The sequence below is a fragment of the Numenius arquata genome, chromosome 16, assembly GCF_964106895.1.
Source record: "Numenius arquata chromosome 16, bNumArq3.hap1.1, whole genome shotgun sequence".
Lineage (NCBI taxonomy): Eukaryota > Metazoa > Chordata > Aves > Charadriiformes > Scolopacidae > Numenius > Numenius arquata.
This window is the reverse complement of record NC_133591.1, coordinates 11,839,563-11,859,886: the sequence shown is the minus strand read 5'-3', so window position 1 is coordinate 11,859,886 and position 20,324 is coordinate 11,839,563. Positions and strand designations below refer to the sequence as shown.

At 42.3% G+C, this 20,324-nt stretch overlaps 1 protein-coding gene across 1 annotated transcript in view; it reads right to left on the bottom strand.

Annotated features, from left to right (window-relative positions):
• Positions 1-1,490: 1,490 nt before the first annotated feature.
• SPPL3 (signal peptide peptidase like 3) overlaps positions 1,491-20,324 on the bottom strand; it is a 61,998-nt gene continuing 43,164 nt past the window's right edge. Inside the window, exons 4-12 of the mRNA XM_074159799.1 lie at positions 19,638-19,726; positions 16,581-16,700; positions 13,140-13,218; positions 12,272-12,384; positions 7,247-7,353; positions 6,106-6,269; positions 4,660-4,859; positions 3,505-3,614; positions 1,491-2,776 (exon numbers count right to left, since the gene is read on the bottom strand). Coding sequence (XP_074015900.1) covers positions 2,705-2,776; positions 3,505-3,614; positions 4,660-4,859; positions 6,106-6,269; positions 7,247-7,353; positions 12,272-12,384; positions 13,140-13,218; positions 16,581-16,700; positions 19,638-19,726 — 1,054 coding nt within the window. The 3' untranslated portion in view covers positions 1,491-2,704. The remainder of the gene's footprint in view (positions 2,777-3,504; positions 3,615-4,659; positions 4,860-6,105; positions 6,270-7,246; positions 7,354-12,271; positions 12,385-13,139; positions 13,219-16,580; positions 16,701-19,637; positions 19,727-20,324) is intronic.

The following is a 20,324-nucleotide window of genomic DNA, read 5'->3' as shown; positions in this document are numbered from 1 at the left end:
AAACACCCTTCCGTCCAGTTGTGCTCCCTGGCGGGTGGAAGCAGCGGGACAGCCGGTGCGGGACAGCCGGTGCGGGACAGCCGGTGCGGGGCGGCGGGCTCTGCCTGTGGGTTCAGAAACAAAGTGCTGCAGTTACAACTCAGTCCCTTACCTTGGTGCAAGTCAGAAGGTCACGGTGTGCAGGAGGGCAATACAGCTTAAAAAATAAGGCCAAGACATTTCTGGAAAGCTAAATGAATTCTCATTAAGCATTTTTCAATTAGCACTCCTACAACTTTTCCCAGAATCCTTTTTAAGTGTAGAAGATCACTCATAGGATGCTTTCCTGGCAGGGACTAAACAGTGTCCCTGCAAAACAGAGAAAGACCTTTTAGTTTAATTCCAAAGGCAGGAGGGAACTGCTGGGAAGCTGAAAGCACCTGAGATGTGCGTTACTGTCAGGTTGGTGGAAGGGCTGGGAAGATAAAGCAGCAGCAGACTGGATCTAAAGATGTTATTCCACTGCTTGGTACCTTTGGGGGAAAAAAAAAAAAAGTGTCTTTTTTCTCTCTCTGAATATCCTCATCAATATTTTATTCACCACAGTTTGAGGTGTTTAGCTGAAAGCTGATGCCTTTCTTTTGTCCTAAGCTGACAGCAAGTCTAGGGCCTAACACCTGCTATGAAAAGAAAAAGCAGATTTTTAATTAAAAACTATTTACTTCATTAAAACGTGACAGTTACCTGACGATGAGCATTGCAGACCCGTGCTAGAGGAAGGGCTTTCAACTAAGCCAAAGATATGAACTGAGGGGGTGAGGAATTAATAAAAATAAAGTCACAACATCCCCCCTGCAACACCCGCCCACCCACACTTGCTAAATCTTAGGTCTCCCCAAACCCCCAAATGGCTGTGCTGCTTCTTACTGTTTCCTCAGGTGTTTCACACTCTCGGATCCGTTACAGCCAGCGCAGAGGCTGTCAGCCCCAGCAGCCCCTCGCCCGCCAGCAGTGACAGACCTGCCTGAGAACAGGGAGAGGTTAATGACAGCGCACACCCGTCCCTGGACAACGTTTTCTACTGCGCTAAACGTGCTCTTGTCACATCGGCCAGAGCAGAAAGGATCAGACATTTCACCGAAGCTTCCTTACCTGTTGTAACAAAACCGGACCCAGAGTAACGTTACTGGTGAGTCAGGTTCATTCTTAAACATTCCCCTTTCCCTTCCGGTCAACCCAGCATCTATCAAACTAACAAGAGCTACGAGCTTTCGGGACAGTTCCCCAAACCCAACTTGGCAGAGTATTTTAAATGACAAAAGTTCTAGTTACCTCAGGGGGAGCCTTTTGGTCAATAAAATAAAAGAACTGGAACTGCTAGTTTAAACAAAAATAATAAAATCCACGTTTTAACAGGGTACAGGTACAAAGCACTCAACACACAAACTCCAACCAGCAACAACAGTAAAGGACAGTTTTCTTTTTCTTTTTTCCTTTTTTTTTTTTTCTTTAAGGGGCAGGGGCATGGAAAAATACAGCACACTAATGAAACAAAATGCAAAAAATACAAAAAAATAGAAAATAGAAAAAAATGTATTTACAAGTGATACATTACTATGATCAGAAAGCACAAAGACAATTGCTGCTATAATACATGCACTGGGTCAAGAAGGAACTACTAAAAACCTGCAAGGGAGCTGTTTGTAAAAAAAGGAAATTAAAAAAAAAGAAAAAAAAAAGAAAAAAAGACACACCACACCCCCCTCCCCCCTCAAACGAACAGGGTCAGGTTTGAACTTTTTTTTTCCCTAGTTTGCTACATTGATCAAAATCAAGTATCCCCTAAAGTCCATGAGTACAATCAGTACAAATACTACACTTGTTTTTAAACTGCAGGTTCAGTTGTAGGAGGGGGGGAAAAACAGCAGCTCATTGTAGATCCATATACAAGAAAGCCATAGTAAACTGCTCTACATGCTAAAAATTACAGCAAGCCCCTGTCTGCTACATAGCATGATCTTAGCAGGTTTTTCCTTTTTATTTATTCATATATATATCTATATGTGTGTATATATATATGTATAAAAATCGTGCCCTTTTTCACTGCAACATGACATCTGGGTGGAAATGTAACTTGTTACAACAAATTTTTCTATGTATACTGCAAGAAGTCACTCAATGTCTGTGGATTTAATAAGTAACCTCACACCACAGGAAATATTTAATAAATCAAAAAAAACCCAATATTGTGACAGAAGACCTTCTGTCTCAGTTCTTTTCAAAACCGAAGTCCAGCAGGAAACTGGTCCCAATGTACACGAGGGGTTCTCTGAAGAAGCTTCAGTTTGCTTAAACCGTTTTTTCTTTTAGTGTTCACAAGTTTTTGAACGACTTCAAGCCGTTTTCAGTTTCAAGTCTGTCTCTTCCTCTCTCACAAAGGTAATAGTCTGGTACTAATCCATCTGAGCGAGGAAAAGAGGAAAGTGGCTGCAGTTGCACAAAGGGTCCCCAGTTCCACATCTGCAGGGAGATACGGAGTCACACGCAGCTCCAGGACCTTCGCTTTTTTTTCTTTTCCTCCTTTTGATACAAAGTCCTTTCCTAGAAGTCCCGTAATTGGTACCTTCCCAAGTACCAGCCAGTCCAGACGGCAGGAGACGACAAAGCCACAAGTTAAAGTGAAAAGGACCAAGGCAGAAGTTCAGGTCACTTTCTATCTGTTCCATCATACTTCCAGGAAACGGGAGCTGCTGGACTTGGAGTGGAAAGGCTCAGACCACATGCGACGTAGATCGCCCTAGGCAGGAGAACAGCAGAAGGACCGTGCCCTCAGAAACTTCAAAGTCCATTTAGAATTCAGATTTTAAAATGCAAATATAATTGCAAGCATGTCTTAAAGCAAATCTATTCTTCACCTACTTTGCAAATGACGATAAAGATAGTAAAAAATAAATCCTTTCCCTGTCAGGCCAGAACATCTTATTTTGGCAGCAGATCTACCTAAAATGGGTTTCTGATGGGAAGGAAATATTTATGCAGGTGGAAAATTCTGCCATTTCTTATGCTCCACTCTGCAGAGTGCGAGGTGTGAGTTTCGACAACAGCCCCGTGCCAGGAAAGGTTACGTTTTAAAATTTCAGTTCAGAACCAGTGACTGGAAAGAGGTAAACAAGGATCTGCCTCTCCAATCTCTGTCCGACCTTTGTGCCCTCATTCTTCCACGACCAGCTGAGCGAGGACAAATTCACTCACTTAATTAAAACAGCACTTAATGCTCCAGAATTTGGTTAGTTTATAATTATTGGTACTTTATGGACATAAATTATCTTCTCTTTCAGGAACTCAACTCTCAGCTCCAAAGCGAAGGTTCACCCCAACAGCAGCGGTCCCCTAGTTCTGGGCTGGGGCTGCTCAGGAGGGGTAAGGACACGCGTCACCTCAGGAGAACTGGTGCCCAGCGCAAGAGCAGTGACCGCTTCCAGCTGAGCCCCGAGCTTCCTGCTGCGGATAAATAATCCTTCTTACCTTTAAATAGGCCATGGTGAGGAGCGGCAATAAAGTGAATGGTACCAAATAGAGTAGGGCAGGCTGGGCTGCCCGGTGAATACGAGAAGCTACTGTTGCAGTTAATAGACCTGTAACAGAAAAAAGTGACAATATCTTTAGGTTGCATATGAATGTTCTAATCAATTCATCCACACGTGGTTCCCTTCCCCACCATTTTAAGAGCCAAGCTATAGAAAAGTTACTTGTCTGTGCTTTGCCTTCCCTGAATAGATTTAAAACAAACAAAACAGTGAAAAATTACTCTGTGTTAATATCAGTCTGTGTTGAGCCACTTGCTCCAGATTTGAATCTCAAAGACTGAGCTAAGAGTAACTCAAACAAAAGGCAAGAAAAGGCGAAGGGGAGGAAGCTGAGCGTGCCGGGCTGAAGTGCTGCTCCAGTGCTGGTACCTCTCCAGACTGTCAGTCTGAGGCTCCTGGCCTGGGAAACAGGGGGTGAGAGGAAGGATTGTACACACCAGGAGGGATTTTCCTGGATACTTGCCCAAAGGGAATGTAGGGGGAAAGCCGGGGGGGTGGGAGGAGGAAGGCTATCGGTAGGAAACGATCTTTTCATCCTCAGGGCTGCAGGATGCCAGGATGAGCACACACATGTCCCGACCTTAGGGAAAAATCTATTTTACGTTAGGGAGGAGAGGGATGGCTACATCAAATGAGAGGCAGCGTTCCAGTTGTGACTACTTACAATTTTCTATACATACTAAAATGTCACAGGATCATAAACATTAACAGTAGAATACAAAAATTACCTAGATGTGCTCCTGCACAGCATAGCCACCTAGAACCCCCCATATTTTCCCCCATAACCCAGGTATGAGCTTCTATGCGAGTAAAGCAAAGTATAAAAAACTGCTAACAAAAATACACACACTGATAATCTCTTTCATCCTCTAAATTAAAGATAACAAAAAAAAAATTCTTAAAAGGGAGTCTATAAAAGTTTTTTTCTCCCTAGACCATCCCAATGAAACCCAAAGAGAGGAGGATTAAAAAAGAACCTAACCAAGCGTTCTCTCAAAGCCTCTTTACATTTGCTTTCATCATCTTTTAAACCTACTACAATAATCCCACTTCTGCTCACTAAGCAGCTATCCGTATTAAACTAATTACTTACCTACAAAATATCCAATAAGTGTGCAGTGAAAGTAAGAGACCTTCTGCATACGCCCAGAGATGTTCCCTGGTCCTGGGGCGCCACAGGAATCGCTGTTGGCTTGCTTTTTGTAGTTATCGTAGCGCAGGACGAAGCAGAGCAGAAGACCCGGCATCACAATGTCTCCGATTCCCAGCATGGAGAAGTGGCTGCCTGTGGAACTAGAGAGCAACCGGAATTGGGTTCGTGCCCAGGACACAAAGTTCGAAACTCCTCCACTTTGGTTCTGAGCTTCATTTTGCACATCCCTTCTTTCTACCGTCGAGCTTTGATGTAGCAGAAGCTCAGCGTTGGCTACTGGAGATTTTTTTCCTGAGTGATTTCACCTCTTCAGCTCAGTTTTAAACATACCCATTTTGACAGTAATGACATGTTGCTCCAAACCAGTTTATTTCTACCAGTAGTCTTTAAACTGCTTCTGCTCTTACCTCACTCAGTGAAACACATCCACCAACTCAGTATTTCCATCTCCTCTCTTGGAAGCACTGATGGGAGGTACCAGCTGACCCTTTTATCAGACTGATTATCACTGATAGGACACCGCACCTTCGCTCCCCTGTACACAGATCACCGCTAACTCAAGGCAATAACTCTATTTATGGGCTTCTCGGGTCGTTGGCCTCAATGTAGAAGACTAGTCTCACCAGACTCCCAGAAAAGAGCAAATTGCTAAGTAGACTAAGAACTAAAATTGCCCATTATCTTAAATCCAAGGTCTTTTTCATGAAAACTAAGCTAAATTAAGTTATCACAAAGTTGACAAAATAAACAATTTTGGTTTGATCGTTGCAGACAATCAACTCCTAATCACTGTAATTTCAGCATCCCAACATCTACAGAAGCGAGACTAAATACGCCAACACAACCCACCGCGTAACCGCTGGGGCTCGCAGCCCAGCCAGGCCTACGCGTGTCTGTTCAGAGCCTGAGACAGGAAGGAGCCCCTGCAGCAGAGAGACGGGGAAAAATCTCCCTCCGACACCGCACGTTCCCGGTAAGCCATCCTCGCTCACATCAGCTTCTAACTCCCTTCCCAATCACTTGCCATTATGCAGTAATCAAGACTATTCTGATTTTATAATAAACCTCAGGTCTTTTGCTTTTAAGCATTAGGTCATAAATCCTACAATAGCAGTCATTAAACAGTAGAACTCACTCCTATGTCGAAAAGTATCCTGTTCTGAACAGGCCACTTTTTAACCTAATTAGGATCATTTCTGCACACCATGAGTCAGCAAAGGCCATCATGTCCCATCCTCACTACTCATTATAGATCTTTTTATCATGAGGAGAGAAAGACTGAACAGGGAACTGAGCTGGTATGTTCCAACAGATTTAGTGCTACTAAAAAGTACAGAAAGGGAATTTTTTTCTTAAATAATACAGTAAAAGAACTACTGATTTTACCTTGGAAATACAAGTTTACCAGGCAGTGACAGACGGGGAACGTCTCTGCCCACATTTGGTCCCAGGTGAAGTTTCCGGGATAAAACGTCAAGGGGATTATCAGCTGGTTGTGTGGCCACTTTGACCATAACGTTGCTGTTAAAGATGTAGGCAGAAAAAAAGACCTATGGAGCAAGTAAATCATCAGAAATTACACACTGCAATTACACAGCGACTCAAAAATGTGTGTATTTTTGCTTTGCTTATTCAAGAAAAGAAAGGATATGGTCCAAATTTCCCACATACATACGTTGTACATATGATGATAAAAGGCAAAACGTATTTCAAAAATTCAGATAAGTTTTTTTACACTATTAATCCTCAAGAATAACTGGAATATACTTTCTGATATCGAGACGCCGGTCAACAGATAGAGACCCTTTAGCAAAGGACCTGTCCGGACTACAGGCAGGTGGTCCAGGACTAGAAAGGCAGGTACCAGGGTACTGAAAATATGAGAAATCTTGGAAGCAGAGACGAGGCGAGCGTGGCGCTCAGTGATGCGACACTTGCTTCAACCAAGCTCTTAGGCTGCAGCTCATCACTCTGGGAAATAGATTGGCCACCAGCCAGTACTGCCCTGGATCAGCGCTCAGTGTCACGCAAAGGTAAAACAAAATCCTTTCACTATTACAAAATATCTTCTGTCAGGTTCCTTGTAAAAGCGTGGTACGGTTTTATGCCAGCCTTACTGGCTATCCACCAGGCTGCACTCCTGTTTGGCCGTTTCACTGCTCATCAGAAGCTGGCACGTGTACGCTGTGCAAGCGTGGATCAGGCTTTGGGTTTACTTAGAAATGCTCGTTCTAATCTTCAGCCAGGCTTTCAAAACTTGAGGTCCACTTTTTTTTTTTTTTTAAACAATATGCCGAAGTTGAAACATTCTAAGCATGCTTCTGCTTTTGTCAACTAATTAGCAAGGAAATCATTCTGTATCCTGCTGCAGACGTTAACGTCTCAGAAAGGAGCAATGAAGCTGATCTTCTGGCTTTGCCAGGTTTCATCAACTTCATACTAGTACGTTTCATGTTAGAATGGCCCAAGGCCAATTACAAATCCCAAGGATAAAAACAGTTTTAGCAAAACGAAACAAAACACTTACCCAAAAGACATCATAAATTAGTAACCCAGAAAGTAGCAAGCAGGAAACCTTCAGGCTCGGCAGCCGAACAAAGGCTATCATTGCAACACACAGGCCCATAGCCAGAGCTACAAAAGGCAAGCACATAATTAGTTCACTAAAAAAGGCAAAGTAAAACAAAACAAAAAAACCCAAACCAATACCTGCCCCCAAAAAACCACCCCAATGAAGCCTCTGTTTGCACCTGCGCAGCACTGCGTGTGCTAGATGACCATCCACTGTTTCCAGAGAGTGAAATTCTTCTTACCACAGTTAAGAAAAGTCAAATACATTCAGTAGCCAAGGGCGACCGTGGTCCCATGGCAGCAGAAACGCCCCTGCAGGCACAGCTGCCCATTCCATCAGCTTCCACCACCCACCACAAAGAAATGCTTTCATGGCTTGTGTCCCAGAGACTCCATCTTCCCCATGAAATACTGACTACCCAGTCAAAAACACAAGCAACAAAACAACTTTGAATTCTTTGTGCCCCAGACATAAACCTCTACTTTTACACTATTAGGAGGTTTTCTAGTAAACGCATAAAATAAATAGAAACCTTGACTCTGAATTCAGAAACAGCGTGGTTATGTGGCGTGTTACAACATGATGTGACAAAAACCCACTCAAACCGATCTTCTGCTTGGGCAAGATTGTGCAAGGCTGCCCAAACGCACGCTATGAAATATTATCGTTTAGATATATCAGGATTTCCCAAGAACAAAAACCTATGTGAAAGCCCCTACCTACCAACAGGGGAAAAAAATACGGGCAAGTCTTTACCTAACCCCTCTCCCAGGGGTGAGTTTTCAGCCAGATCAACGAGCTGAACAACGTGCTGCGGCTCCCATGGTATTTCTGTTCCAAGGGGAATTTTGTCAGGGTAGAAAACTGAGATGTTACACTAAAATTAAAAATATAATCCCAGTCTTCACATTTGTGCAATTTCCTGCTACTGTAAGCCAAGCCTCAGCTACCAACTGACAATCAAACACACTTCAATTGGTTACAAGCAAATCCCTAAAGAGATACTTAAAATAAAAAAGTTAAAAACTTAAAAGGTAAATCAACTTTCATCTGTGATATCGGTATATTTACAAGGAATAACGGAGTCCCGTTGGGACCAGATTTCATTTAAGTACGCAGACATTTGTAAACAAAATGTCTAATATTCTGTCTCATGTGACACAGAATCTGTAAAAAGTTATAATCCTATTTTGACCAATTCACCTGAGAGATGTGGAGTTCTTCCATCAAAACACCAAGGAAATGTTTCCATACGGATTGAAGGGAAAAAAGAGCCACCGGTCACCTGCTGGGGGCTGATCCCATCTGCTGAGAGCTGACAAGCCCAGCACAACACTGTCACGGCTGCCAGTTTTAACAAAGTAATGGATTACTCAGATAAAAACGTACCCTAAATCATGCCACATAACTGTAACTGGTGATAAAACATAGAGCAAATTATTGAGGTTTAAAGAATTTGACACAGCAAAGCAGCGAGAGCCGCATTCAGTAATTCAATATAGCCTTCAGTTACAGACTTCCTCGGGCACAAGAGCAAATACAAGGGAACAATCTGTCTTAAATCAAAGAGGTTTCTCTAAAGCCAATGTTAATAATAGCTCAAACAAGCCTATATTTAGGAGGGGATCTCCAGGTTATAATTAACAAGAAGTGGAAATGTTTTAACCAGTGTGAAGTTTTATCTATTGTTCAGACACTCGATTTTTGTGTCACTGAAACAAACAGGCACACGTGCAAGACTTTCATCAAACTGAGCAAATACCGGGTAGAAAAGGAGGTGGAAAAAAAGTCCTTTAGATGACAGTGAAATACACATGTTAACAGTTATGCAGTTTTGCAACTTCTCTAAGAAACATTGGCAGATTTAAAAAACAGAAGAGCGAGTAGGTGTCATACAGGCCAAAGTGCAGTCAAACCAACGGGCTTCTCCAAATGGCCGGCAGCTTCCTTTTCCAGCAAAAGAGTCCAGAAATCATATGAGAAACAAAGTCATCCATATCCAAGCTCGTGGACAGTGTTGACAAATTAAATAAGGCAGATCTCCATTAAAATATACTCCAAATCGGAGAGGGAGGTGTAAAATAGCCACACAAACGGTAGCTCTGGGTTGGAAGTGTTGGGCAATGGGTTAACAAAGCTGAATAAGAGAGAACTAACTGAACGAGTTAACCTTCAATTAACAGAACAAATTAACTTCAGAGTCCCTGCAAACACACTCCTTATGGAATAAGGATATTCTGAGGATTATGCATATTCTTGCATTTTTGGTTAGACTCTCTGGATACAGCGTATTTTTCAGCTTCACTGCACTACTGCCCCCAGAACAGACAAAACCGCCGCGATGCTGCCGCGGTCTCTGGCTTACAAAGCATCATGCAAGTTGCCACGGGTAAAACTTCCCCCACAGCCCGCCCGCTGACCTTTGACAGACACAGGTACCACAGCTGTGACCTAATCGCGTTCCTAGAAAACTCTCAGATTATTTTTTAAAGAGCGGGAATAAGAACACACATCGGGAAGCAGCCTCTGGCCGACGGCCACAGCAGTTCCCGGGGTACCCCTGCCCGTTCCCCTCTCTCTGCAGCTGAGGACAGACGCTGCGCACATCTGCAGCATTCCCACTGCACCCTCTGGCTACGTCCACTGTTGAGGAAAGCTTTTAACCAGACTTTACAAGGGGACAGTGACCATCCTTGATGATTCTGTCATCAAACAATCCACTCTGAGAAATGAACATTTCAAGCCCTACAAACGTACATCATCATATGCCAGAACAACCCTCTAGAGACAATATCTGCTCATTCTGTCCTGTAAACTGTCCCTGGCTTCAGAAACAGTTCAACCAACTACTGTGCTGACGGGGGAGTTGTAGTATTTAAGCAATGAGGACTGTTCTGGCAGGAATTGCCACACCTCGATTTTATAAGGACTGGAAATCACCATGAACTATTTCCCCTCCTTTTTACTCAGCTCTCAAGTAGAAATACTCCTCTCATAAAGACGGAACCAACTGCACAGCAACAAGCCGCACACACAAACATCGAGGTGTACTGTTAGGAAGATCCGCCAGCCCTACGTCTCCCCCAGCCGCCGGCCGGGGCGATGTGAAGCACGTTCACAACATCTGTTCCATTTTCTGCCGACAGCGAAACAGAAGATCGTCCCTGCGCGAGCCGGGAGGAGGAGTCCGATCCCAGCAGAGCCGGCAGCTGGCAGGCGCCGGCTTAAAGACGAGCAAGTGCTCCACTTGCATATATTATCGAGCAGTACTTACTGCCCACATTTCCCTCCAAAGAAGATTAATTGGGGTCTCAAGTATCCAGTTACAGAGAAGCAAAGGGTAAAGGCAGAGACGATGTGATCCCACTTGCAGCAGCGTATCCCATTGCACGGTCTGCTTCCCTGATGAAGGCCCATAAATGCTGTTCCCTGTTCCATGGCACTTACAAACATTGATTTAATTGGATTTGAACAAAGGACAGGTGGCTTACCTGTATAGTACAAGTCCTCTTAATATAAAGTACATAAAATACTCCAAAGCTAGACAGTATCAACACAATTCAGTAAATAATAAACAACCACCAAGAGAAATAAACCCTCAAAACCACTCTGCATCAGTCAGCCATTACTCTGCAGATTAATTACCTCAAAGCCCACTATTTCGGACTGAAGCACTCACCAAAATAGCTATTTTTAAGTAAACGCTTCTGCAGATATCTCAGTGTAGACAAGTCTTTTCAGATTTTGTCAAAATCCACACTTGACACTCCATTTAGCTTTGTAGCTACTGCAGATCAAAAATCACCCTTGATTTCATGCTGGGCTTAACACAAAACAAGCATCATCGGCATTTTTTCAGTCAGTATCTGGGTCCTTTCAAAAGCACTCCCCAAAATACAACAGGTGGGACTTTTAAAGCAGCAAAAAGTATGAATGAAACATAACGCCCATATACAGAAGAAATAATCGAGGTGCCAGGAGAGGTTTCAGTGCTAAGGACTTTCCACTGTCTCGTTCAGGGGGAGCTGGGAAGCTGATGGGATGTCTATTTTCTATTGCAAGAATCCATTTCAAGAGCAGGCAGCGTGGTCCCAGCTATTTTTCCTGAAGCAATCACAACCTCGGGGTGCCATTTCATGAGATGTCCTAAGCCAATTTAGCTGCCTGACACGGCTGAGGAGCAGAGGTCCTGCTCCTTTCCTATCACATCCACTCCCATCCTCTTAGATCCCATCGTGCTGCCACTTACCTTCTGCCAGATTTAGCACATACCTGACTGCACAATAATCCGATTCATCTCCCTGCAACAGCAGCAAAATAGCCTGGCAAAAAGAGTACGCTGCCATTCTAGTGAGCTGAATCGGTTCACCATGTGATTAAATGAGTGCCAGAGCTGGCACAGGAGATGTGGAAGGCTGGAGGGAAGGAGGAAAGCTCCTTTTCGGAACAGTAAACTGTGAATTCAGTTCAACCAGCATGAAGAAAAAATAAATAAATCACACCTTCAAGCCAACTGGGTGCCTGCCAGCTTCACCCATCTCACCACACTAACTGGCAAGCGTCAAAGAGATCAAAGACAACCAGCTACTGTGAACCGTCTCACGACAAATTATTTGACCATCTGAACCAAAAAACAACAAGAAGCACAGCAAAAATTAACCAGATTGTTAAGATCAAGTTATGATTCATAAAGAACCACACATCCTTAACTAAAACTGGCATTCCACCCTACACCACACAGGTGCAGAGTCTTTCATGGGTGTTCTGGCACCTCCTTGCAAGCTTTTACAAACCAGAAAAACAGGCGTCCCAAACATCACCCTGGCGTGTTCCTGACAGCAGTTGTTTTCAGGGAGTCGACCACACAATATTACAACTCAGCAAGCCATTAATATCAGCACATTTCACCAATCACCAGGTGACTGGATGTGTCAGAACAGGCACGGAACAGTAGTAAAATCCCTTCATTCACATACTCACCATCCATAAGGAGCCAGTGGCCGGTCAGGACCCAGATAAGGACAAGCATCACAGAGAGAGAAAAGGAGAGCAGCTCAGCAGCAGTGAAACGCCCGCAGCAGCCAAAGGAAATCCTAGGGACAACATATAAACATTAGACGGCAGACTTTATGTTTCCATTTAAAGAACAGAAAATGGACACTGTTGGAACAAGGCTCAACTGCTGATGAAAGATGCCAAGAACAACTGAAGGGAAGTTCCTTTGCCACAAATAGGTACCAAAACAGCAACAAAATGAAAGCTTTCCTCACATTCAAATAAAGCGTGCAAAGCCTGAACTTCACAGGGATGGAAAAAACCCTGTAAATCCTGGCACCTCGCTTGAAATGGTTACCATGAATGCTATTTCCTAGTACCATCTAAGATGGTGTTTTTGCAACATGAACCCCAGTCACAAGGTTAAAAAAAAAAAAAGTTTCAAAACATGACATTAATAACTGCAATTTTCATTAGCGTAACTACAGTCCCTGCAAGAGCCAGCATTAAAATCCATAGTCCAATGTTAACAAACATTAAAATCCAATTCCAAATCCTGAACTCTGAAACCTCAGCCAAAATAAGCCAAACTTCTTAAAACCCCCCGTTGGGAAATGTAGTCCCCTGCAACGGTACCGTGTTTCCCAGGCTGGCAAGTCTGCGTGACTGGCAGAAATCGTGCTTCCTGGTTTCACAGTGGAAACATGGTGCTGGCACAAAAAAATATGCACAAACACCAGCCCTGAAGCCCCAAGGATAATGCTCGTAACCAAAGACTCCGCTGAAGAATTCTCATTAAAAGAAATGAATACAACATACAAGAAGACGAGCAAAAGATTTCTCAAGTCCTTACTTGTTTTGAGGCGAACAAGGCCGTGTTAAGTACTGGCACATCGGGAGCAGAAGGAAAGCAAAAGCTATTGTTGCAAGGACTAGAAAAAGAAGAAAAGGTAATATTAGTACATTCAGACCTGATTTCTACAGTACACAAACAAGCTTCTCCAATTTGAAAAAGCTCTTGCAATAATGTCCTATTATCATACGCTGCAGCATTATTATTAAAGCAAGAGCAGCTCAAGGCTCCAAGGTTTTCCGCAGAACTTCTATTGTTAGTACGCTTCAAACTGCAATCAACATAGAAGCTCTCAAAGGAATGCAACATCCCAAAACCTTAAAAAAACAAAGTCTTAACATTATTCATGACTACGTGGGCAAGAAAAAGTTTTCCGAGTCAAAAAAAAACCAAACTTGAAGGAACTTACTTCAAACTGGTTGTGAGATTCTTTTAAAATTCTTCAACATATGACACAGACTAAGGCAGCTTAATAAAGGGGTTTTTCCACTTTTTAACTCAGTTTTTTCCCCCCATCTCACTCAAACCCCTTTATTTGCTACTGAAACACAGCACAGCATAAGATAAGCTATATCCAGTAGCTGGCAACTTAAATATGTTAAAATATGAAGCGCTGTAAGTTTTTGAAAACAGGATGGTAAAAATACATAAATATCCAAATAGAATATTTCCATAAATATTTTCTTTTTTAAGAAGCGTACTTATCCCACCCACGCATTTGTAAAAGCATTTAGTAACTGCTGGTATTTATAATCATTTTTCCTTCCAGTTTTTTTAAAAATAACAGCACTGAATTTGTACTAAGGACTGTATAAAATGCTGAGGAGTGAGGGTGTGGAGACACAGCCATGTCGGCATCCAAAACTGCTGCAGCAAGAACAGACCGAAATGAAAAGGGAAGGGTCACTGGACATTTTCTGCAAATCCCATCTTTGTGCTGCCCTCTACTCATTGCTCACAACGTTGGGATGGTTGGTGGTGGTTTTTAAAAGGTTTTGGTTTTTTTTTTTTTTCTCTTCTCAAATGAAGACAATGGGAAGGAATCAAATATTCTCTTTAAGCAGACACCTTAAGCCAACTGGAGAAAAATGGTTTGGTCAAACCACATCTTTCCACCCCTCAATTCTGCCCTTTCTGGTGGGAGGAAGATTTTTTTAAAAAAAAAAAAGAATTCTACTCCTTTAAATTTTTTTTTTTTAAGTGTCTGTATGCAAATAGCACCATGGAAACTCACGGTTCTATCAATATTTCAGAGAGGAGGGAAAAAAGCAGAGTGGGTAGGGAAAGAGTGAAGAGTGTGGCAGCTCTGCACACACTGAGCTGGGAACACTTCCAGAGGCGCTCGGCAAAGAACGCTGCAGAGAAACCTGTGTCCCTGCTGCCCCACGTCCTGCCGGCCTCGCTGCCTCCTGCCCTGCTCCCTCCTGCGCCTCCACTGCAGCGGGTCTGACCTTTCATCACTCACTCTGACCCGCTTTGCCCTTGGAGTCTCTCCTTCCCCTTCCTCCCCTCCAGCGCTTCCCACAGGGAACCCTGTGCCTCCTGTCCTGCTCTCCCCAACTGCTGCCACTCCAAAGCTGGGCTCGTTTAGAGAGTATAAGAATTAAAATGTAATCACACTAATACACAGTGCCCACAAGTACCCACTCTTAATCTCATTCCTGACTGTTCAGGCTTCCAGTCATAAGTTTTCTCTCCCCTCTAGTCTCAATACCTATTATTCAACCAGCAATCCCTTGGCTTAACTGCTGTCTGCAGGCACCGCGCCAGCGCTTCAGCTCTGCCCTCTGCCACCAGCCGGACCCAGCCGCGGGCTGTGTGGCTCTTTGCTGTGCCCACTTTTGCTCCTGGCTCTTCCCGGAAAGGCAAATCTTTGCCAGAGGAAGATTTAAGAGGGGTTTAAGAAACCAGACATCAGCTGTAATTTACAAATCTCCCGTCATCAGCCTCCGAAATCTACAAAAAGAGGATGTAAAATAGCAGGATGGGAGCTTCAGGGGAGAGAGGGACGGAGTCCCACAGTTCCCAGCTCCAGCAGGGTCCGCATCCTGCTGTACAGCCTCTAATGGAGCTTTGCATTTCAGAAGTGCTGGGGCCAAAGTCCCCTGTGCTTAATGACACCCTCTGATGCAAGACCAAGGAATAGTATCATAAAACCGGGTTCAGGAATAAAGATGCCCAAGTGCACTAATCCAAACAGACTCAATCCTCTTAAACCTGCAACAAGCCCCGACTGACACAGTATCCTCTAATTACACACTGCAAATGTTACAAATGAAGTTACAAATGTCAAGGTCATTCCGGAAATAAATGGATTAATAATCTCTAAAATTTGTCTTTTGTCATAAATCTTCCCTCATAATATCTTGTATCTATGTATGTGTATATATATTCTCCCAATATCTAGCATATAGTGGAATTTATATGAAGCAATAATTTATTTTTAATAGGAAAGAATGTATCTGTCATAAGACAAAGTTATGAAGGCCATACTCAACAGACCTCTCCAGGACTGTGCCGCCAGAGCTAGAGACAGGAGCACCAAGACTCCTGTCAATAGCAGAGATTTAGATTTCACCCATCAACATCAGCCCTGTTAAAGAGGCTGGAGAGGATGCGCAGCTCAGGAGTGAAACCATGAGGGAAAAGCCTGCATCGATACACGTGAATTAGGAGAGGACGAGAGGAATTTAGGGGTTTAGAAATCTTCACAGACTCAGTATATGACTCAGTATATGGACCAAAGAGCACAATTTTTAAAAGCTGCTGCAAATCTGGAGCAGTAGGAAGAATCTTGCTACCCTGAACAGAAGCTGGTCTCTTGAAGAACTGCAAAAAGATCAAAAGGCCAAAATTTTCCAAAAATAAAAGCCCTGGTATTTACTTAAATGACAAAATGTAAACAATAACAAATGAGATCAGAGGACTTGCAACTTATTTGAGGACAACCATTTCATTTTTGTTCTAAATTCAAGCAGTGAAAAAAAGTAATATTGAAAATGCTACTGTGACCAGAAGTACCCTTGAAATGAAGAAAAATCACGTAACAGCAAAAACCAAAATTAAACTGGGAAAAGAAGTCTCTGGATAAGACCTCCATGATCCTATAGAGTACTTGAATGATGAAATACCACGCACAGTTGTGAGCACTGATTTATAAACAAGTGAACTTTAGGTAAATTAATACATCCAGCATCCTTCAAAACTCTGGCAATTTGTAGTTCAGTAGGTTTAGCAAATCTCTAAGTGGAAAATATTTCTCAAATAATACTTGTCGCTTTATTAATAGCTACAGAGACACGAAAATACAACTGTGAAACCTGATGAGGTTTCTTTTAGCTGTACTATGACATGTATTATAATTCTTATCAACACTATTTAATTATATCAATGCTTTCGGTCCTACTCCAAACTTTTATAAAGAGAATAAAACTTACTCACCTGCTGTGCATATTGTAAAGACAACTTGAACTGAATCAAAGAAGAAGAACATAACTAGGAGGGAGACAGACGCTCCGATCGGCAGGAACAGCGCCTGGGTGGAGTCAATGGTTTGAATACCTGCAGAAGAGAGAAAGGGACATTTAACTCGGGCTGTTTCTTACCACACACGTAGTGACGGGCTGTGCTCACCAGCACAGCTGAGGACTCGGACAATATATTCCATTTCAATTCTGGTGCAATAAGTGTTTACTCCGAGATCCTTATGCACAATCCTAACCAAGCACAGCCGTCTGTGCAAAACCAGGCTGGCTGAACTGTGCGACCGAGCGGCTGGGTGTGCACAGCAACAGCCCTGCTTGCAGAATCCAAGAACTGAAAGCTGAAAGAAAATGTATGATTTTTTTTTTTCTCGTGCCCTAGATAGAATGAATAACAAGTTTTAAAAAATTGACATTATTTAGGGCTCAGGAATCATATAGCAATTATATATTTGCTTCATTTTATACTAAGCAATATAAACGTGTGGAACAGAGCATATGAAAGTTGTATTTAACCTTTGCAGACGGTGTTAGACTGACTGAGCTCAGGCAAAGGGTGCCCCGGCTTCAAATTCCACTTGGGTGAAGGCCACCGTGCACTTAAACTGTATCACTGGCTGCAGTCACCAGATAACATCAAGCCTAACAATAACGGGCAGCTTTCAAAAAAACACCCAAGTCATTTACCCGTTTATGAAACTACCAACTCATTCAGCGTGCACTGTTATAATCGCCTTTTATGCTAAAAGCCAACAAAAATTCATACTCACATTTCATAGCTGGAAGCAATTTTAAGCAGTGCAGAGATACTGAAGTGTTTTATTCCGATTATTTCCCCCCTCTTAACCATGCAGTGTGACTACTAGGGGTATTAATAATGGGACAGGACATTTTTTCCTGTATTTTACCATGAGTTTTTAGAATTACTAACAAACTTGAGAAGATCAGGCTTTGAAAAGCCCTCCTATCCCTGCAAATTCTAAAACTTAACTGGATTCTGTAGCTGTATTTACATTAGATCATGGTTGGGGGGTGGAAGAAGCCATAAGTAGTACCATAATTAAAAATACAAGCCATACTTATACTTGTAGAGCATTAAAATAACAGGTAACAACTGAAGTAGTCACTTGATAAGAAGTATGCAAAATGTCTCTAATGAAAAATTAATAGAAGACTCAGACCTAGATGAGATCTAAAACCAACTCAACATCACTGTTTTATCCCAAAATAATTAGACACTGCTGTATGAAGCAGGGTTTTACCAGTCCCAGGATTCTAAGGAGAAGCATTTAGGTTATCAAGCAGAATATCTGTGTGTATGTATGTGTGACGCATACAAGTACACACACACATTGTTTGTGTCTGGTTTCTTTGTGTCTGTGGAAGTGTCTCAGTTTGAGGACACATGACAGGAATAGGGGTAAGTTGTCTAAATAACGGGTTACCCACACAACTCAGTTACCAGTGTATCTGAGTATGTTCAAAAACCTCAAACACACGTGAAATACACTCACTACAACTTGATATCTCTCGTAGGTATTTAATAATTTTCATAAAATTAAAGCTAAACAATGAGGATGGAAGCCGTGACACTTGCATTACATGGTCATTTACTAGTTCAGGTCACAGAGCTATTATTCTTAAACATAAATAGCACAATAAATTTTAAAAATAAAAAGCAGAACTCCTCAGTCACTTGGGCTTTCTGTGTTACTGAGGTCTGGTGCAAAAGGGTTAAGTACAATATAGATAGTCCGGTGATGTCAGTGCAAAGACAGAAATTCCTGTGCTCTAATCTGTGACTTAGATCTAGTTCCTTCTGCTTTGAGAAAGAGCATTTATTCACATGCCCTTCAACTTCCCAAGGGAAAAAACAAACAAAACAAAAACCCAGAAATGACACACTGCAAACCACCTTGGCATACGGCAATTAGTGCCTGCAGTGTTAAATGTCAACGCTCTTCATTTCATTTCTGATGGTTTTGACAGCTCATCCCCTTCCCGTGCCCATTCCCCAGCCCCACACTCTCTTCTCTCCCTGCCCAGATGCCTCGACCGTTCACTGCTGAATCACTGAGCACAGAAACCTCTTTGCTCTGCGGTGTCAAGAGCAGTAGTTCTTTAAAAAAAGCAAAAAAGTAAAAGACACTACAACACATGGTATTCGTTTTATAACATTTAAGTTATATTTCTTACTTTAAAAAAAGCAATCTTAGCATTCAGGGTTACGTGCACAGGGCTGCTCACATATCTCATTCCTGTCTTCCAAACTTGCTGAAACTATTCGTTCTAGAGCCTATTCTCAGAATATAAATTGTTGTAAGTTAAACCCAGGTGTGAATTTACAGCACACTGTGTACAACACATTCCACTCCAACTGTTCACATACATATTTTTACCTGTAAAACACTGCATCTCAAATGGCCAAGCTGCCTGGAATCTATTTATAGATTACAGAGGGGACAATCGCCATGGAGGAGCCGACATGTTAATCTCCATTCTGAATAGATCGTGTGTCCATTATTTTATTGTCCATTATAAATGAGTTGCCCAAAGCCATGTGAACTCTATACTTCAATTTCTCTTTTGATAAAGCTGAATCATGGACTTGTTCGCATACACTGAGACTCTCGTTGCTTACGGACTGGCTCATACGTCACAGCGATAAACTCCAGACAAAAAGAAATCACATTCCCTTCTCATAACTGTGTGGTATTTTGTGTTGGGTTGGTTTTTTTTCAAAGTAAAGCAGTTTCCATTTCCAGTAAAACCTGGCAAATTGTGCAGCGTGCAATTTCTATGCATTATGGAAATGTTACACTGATGTTTTAAATTTAGCTTCCATGGGCATGAACTAGACAGCAGTATTAATGCATAGCGAGATGGCGAGACAAAACAGTTCCATTATATCAGGTGAATCTACAGCCCACGTAGCTGAAACACACGGACAGATGAAGCAGAAGATGCAGCACGCTGAGGTGATGGAAAAAAGATAAGGAGTAAAGCTAACCCTTACTGTTATTGGTGCTGTTGCCATTAAAAGACCCAGCTGCGCTGCTGTTGTCCTTCTCTTTGTCTTGATTCTCAAAGTCCATGTTAAGAGACCTGCAGGAAACAAAGCAAAATTAACAGGCAAGTTTCAAACTCCTATTTAGGCTCATCAGCGACGGTCTCATTACAGCTCTACCACAGCACCCTCTCCCTGAATAGGCCCTTTAATGCTGGTTATTAGAAAAAACACCATATACGTAATGCTGGTTATTAAAAAAAACATGGAAAATAATAATTAAAAAAAGCTTACAGGTATAGATGAGGCACCAAATCACACAGGTTCTAACAGTGAGACTAGTCACCGTAGCGTCTAAATGGTAAGTGTTAACAAACTGTAACAGAGATATTTATCTGCCTTACTGGCAAGCGTAGAACATGATGGAAACGCAGTAAGTGTTTCACTTCTCTGATGTATATGAACTCTTTCCAAATTCTCACTTTGAATCCTTTTCATTCAAATTTAACTATCGGATTTCATTTTTAAAACAATATTATGTCCTTCCTCTAAATCTTGCTATGAATGATGACCAAAACTAGCTTGTAAGCACTTGTCTGCTGAATGTAAGGTCTTACTTAATTGACAAAGCTTCAGCAAAGCCTAGAAAATAACCAGATATGTATTTTGGATACAGGCAGAAGAGGTGACCAGAGG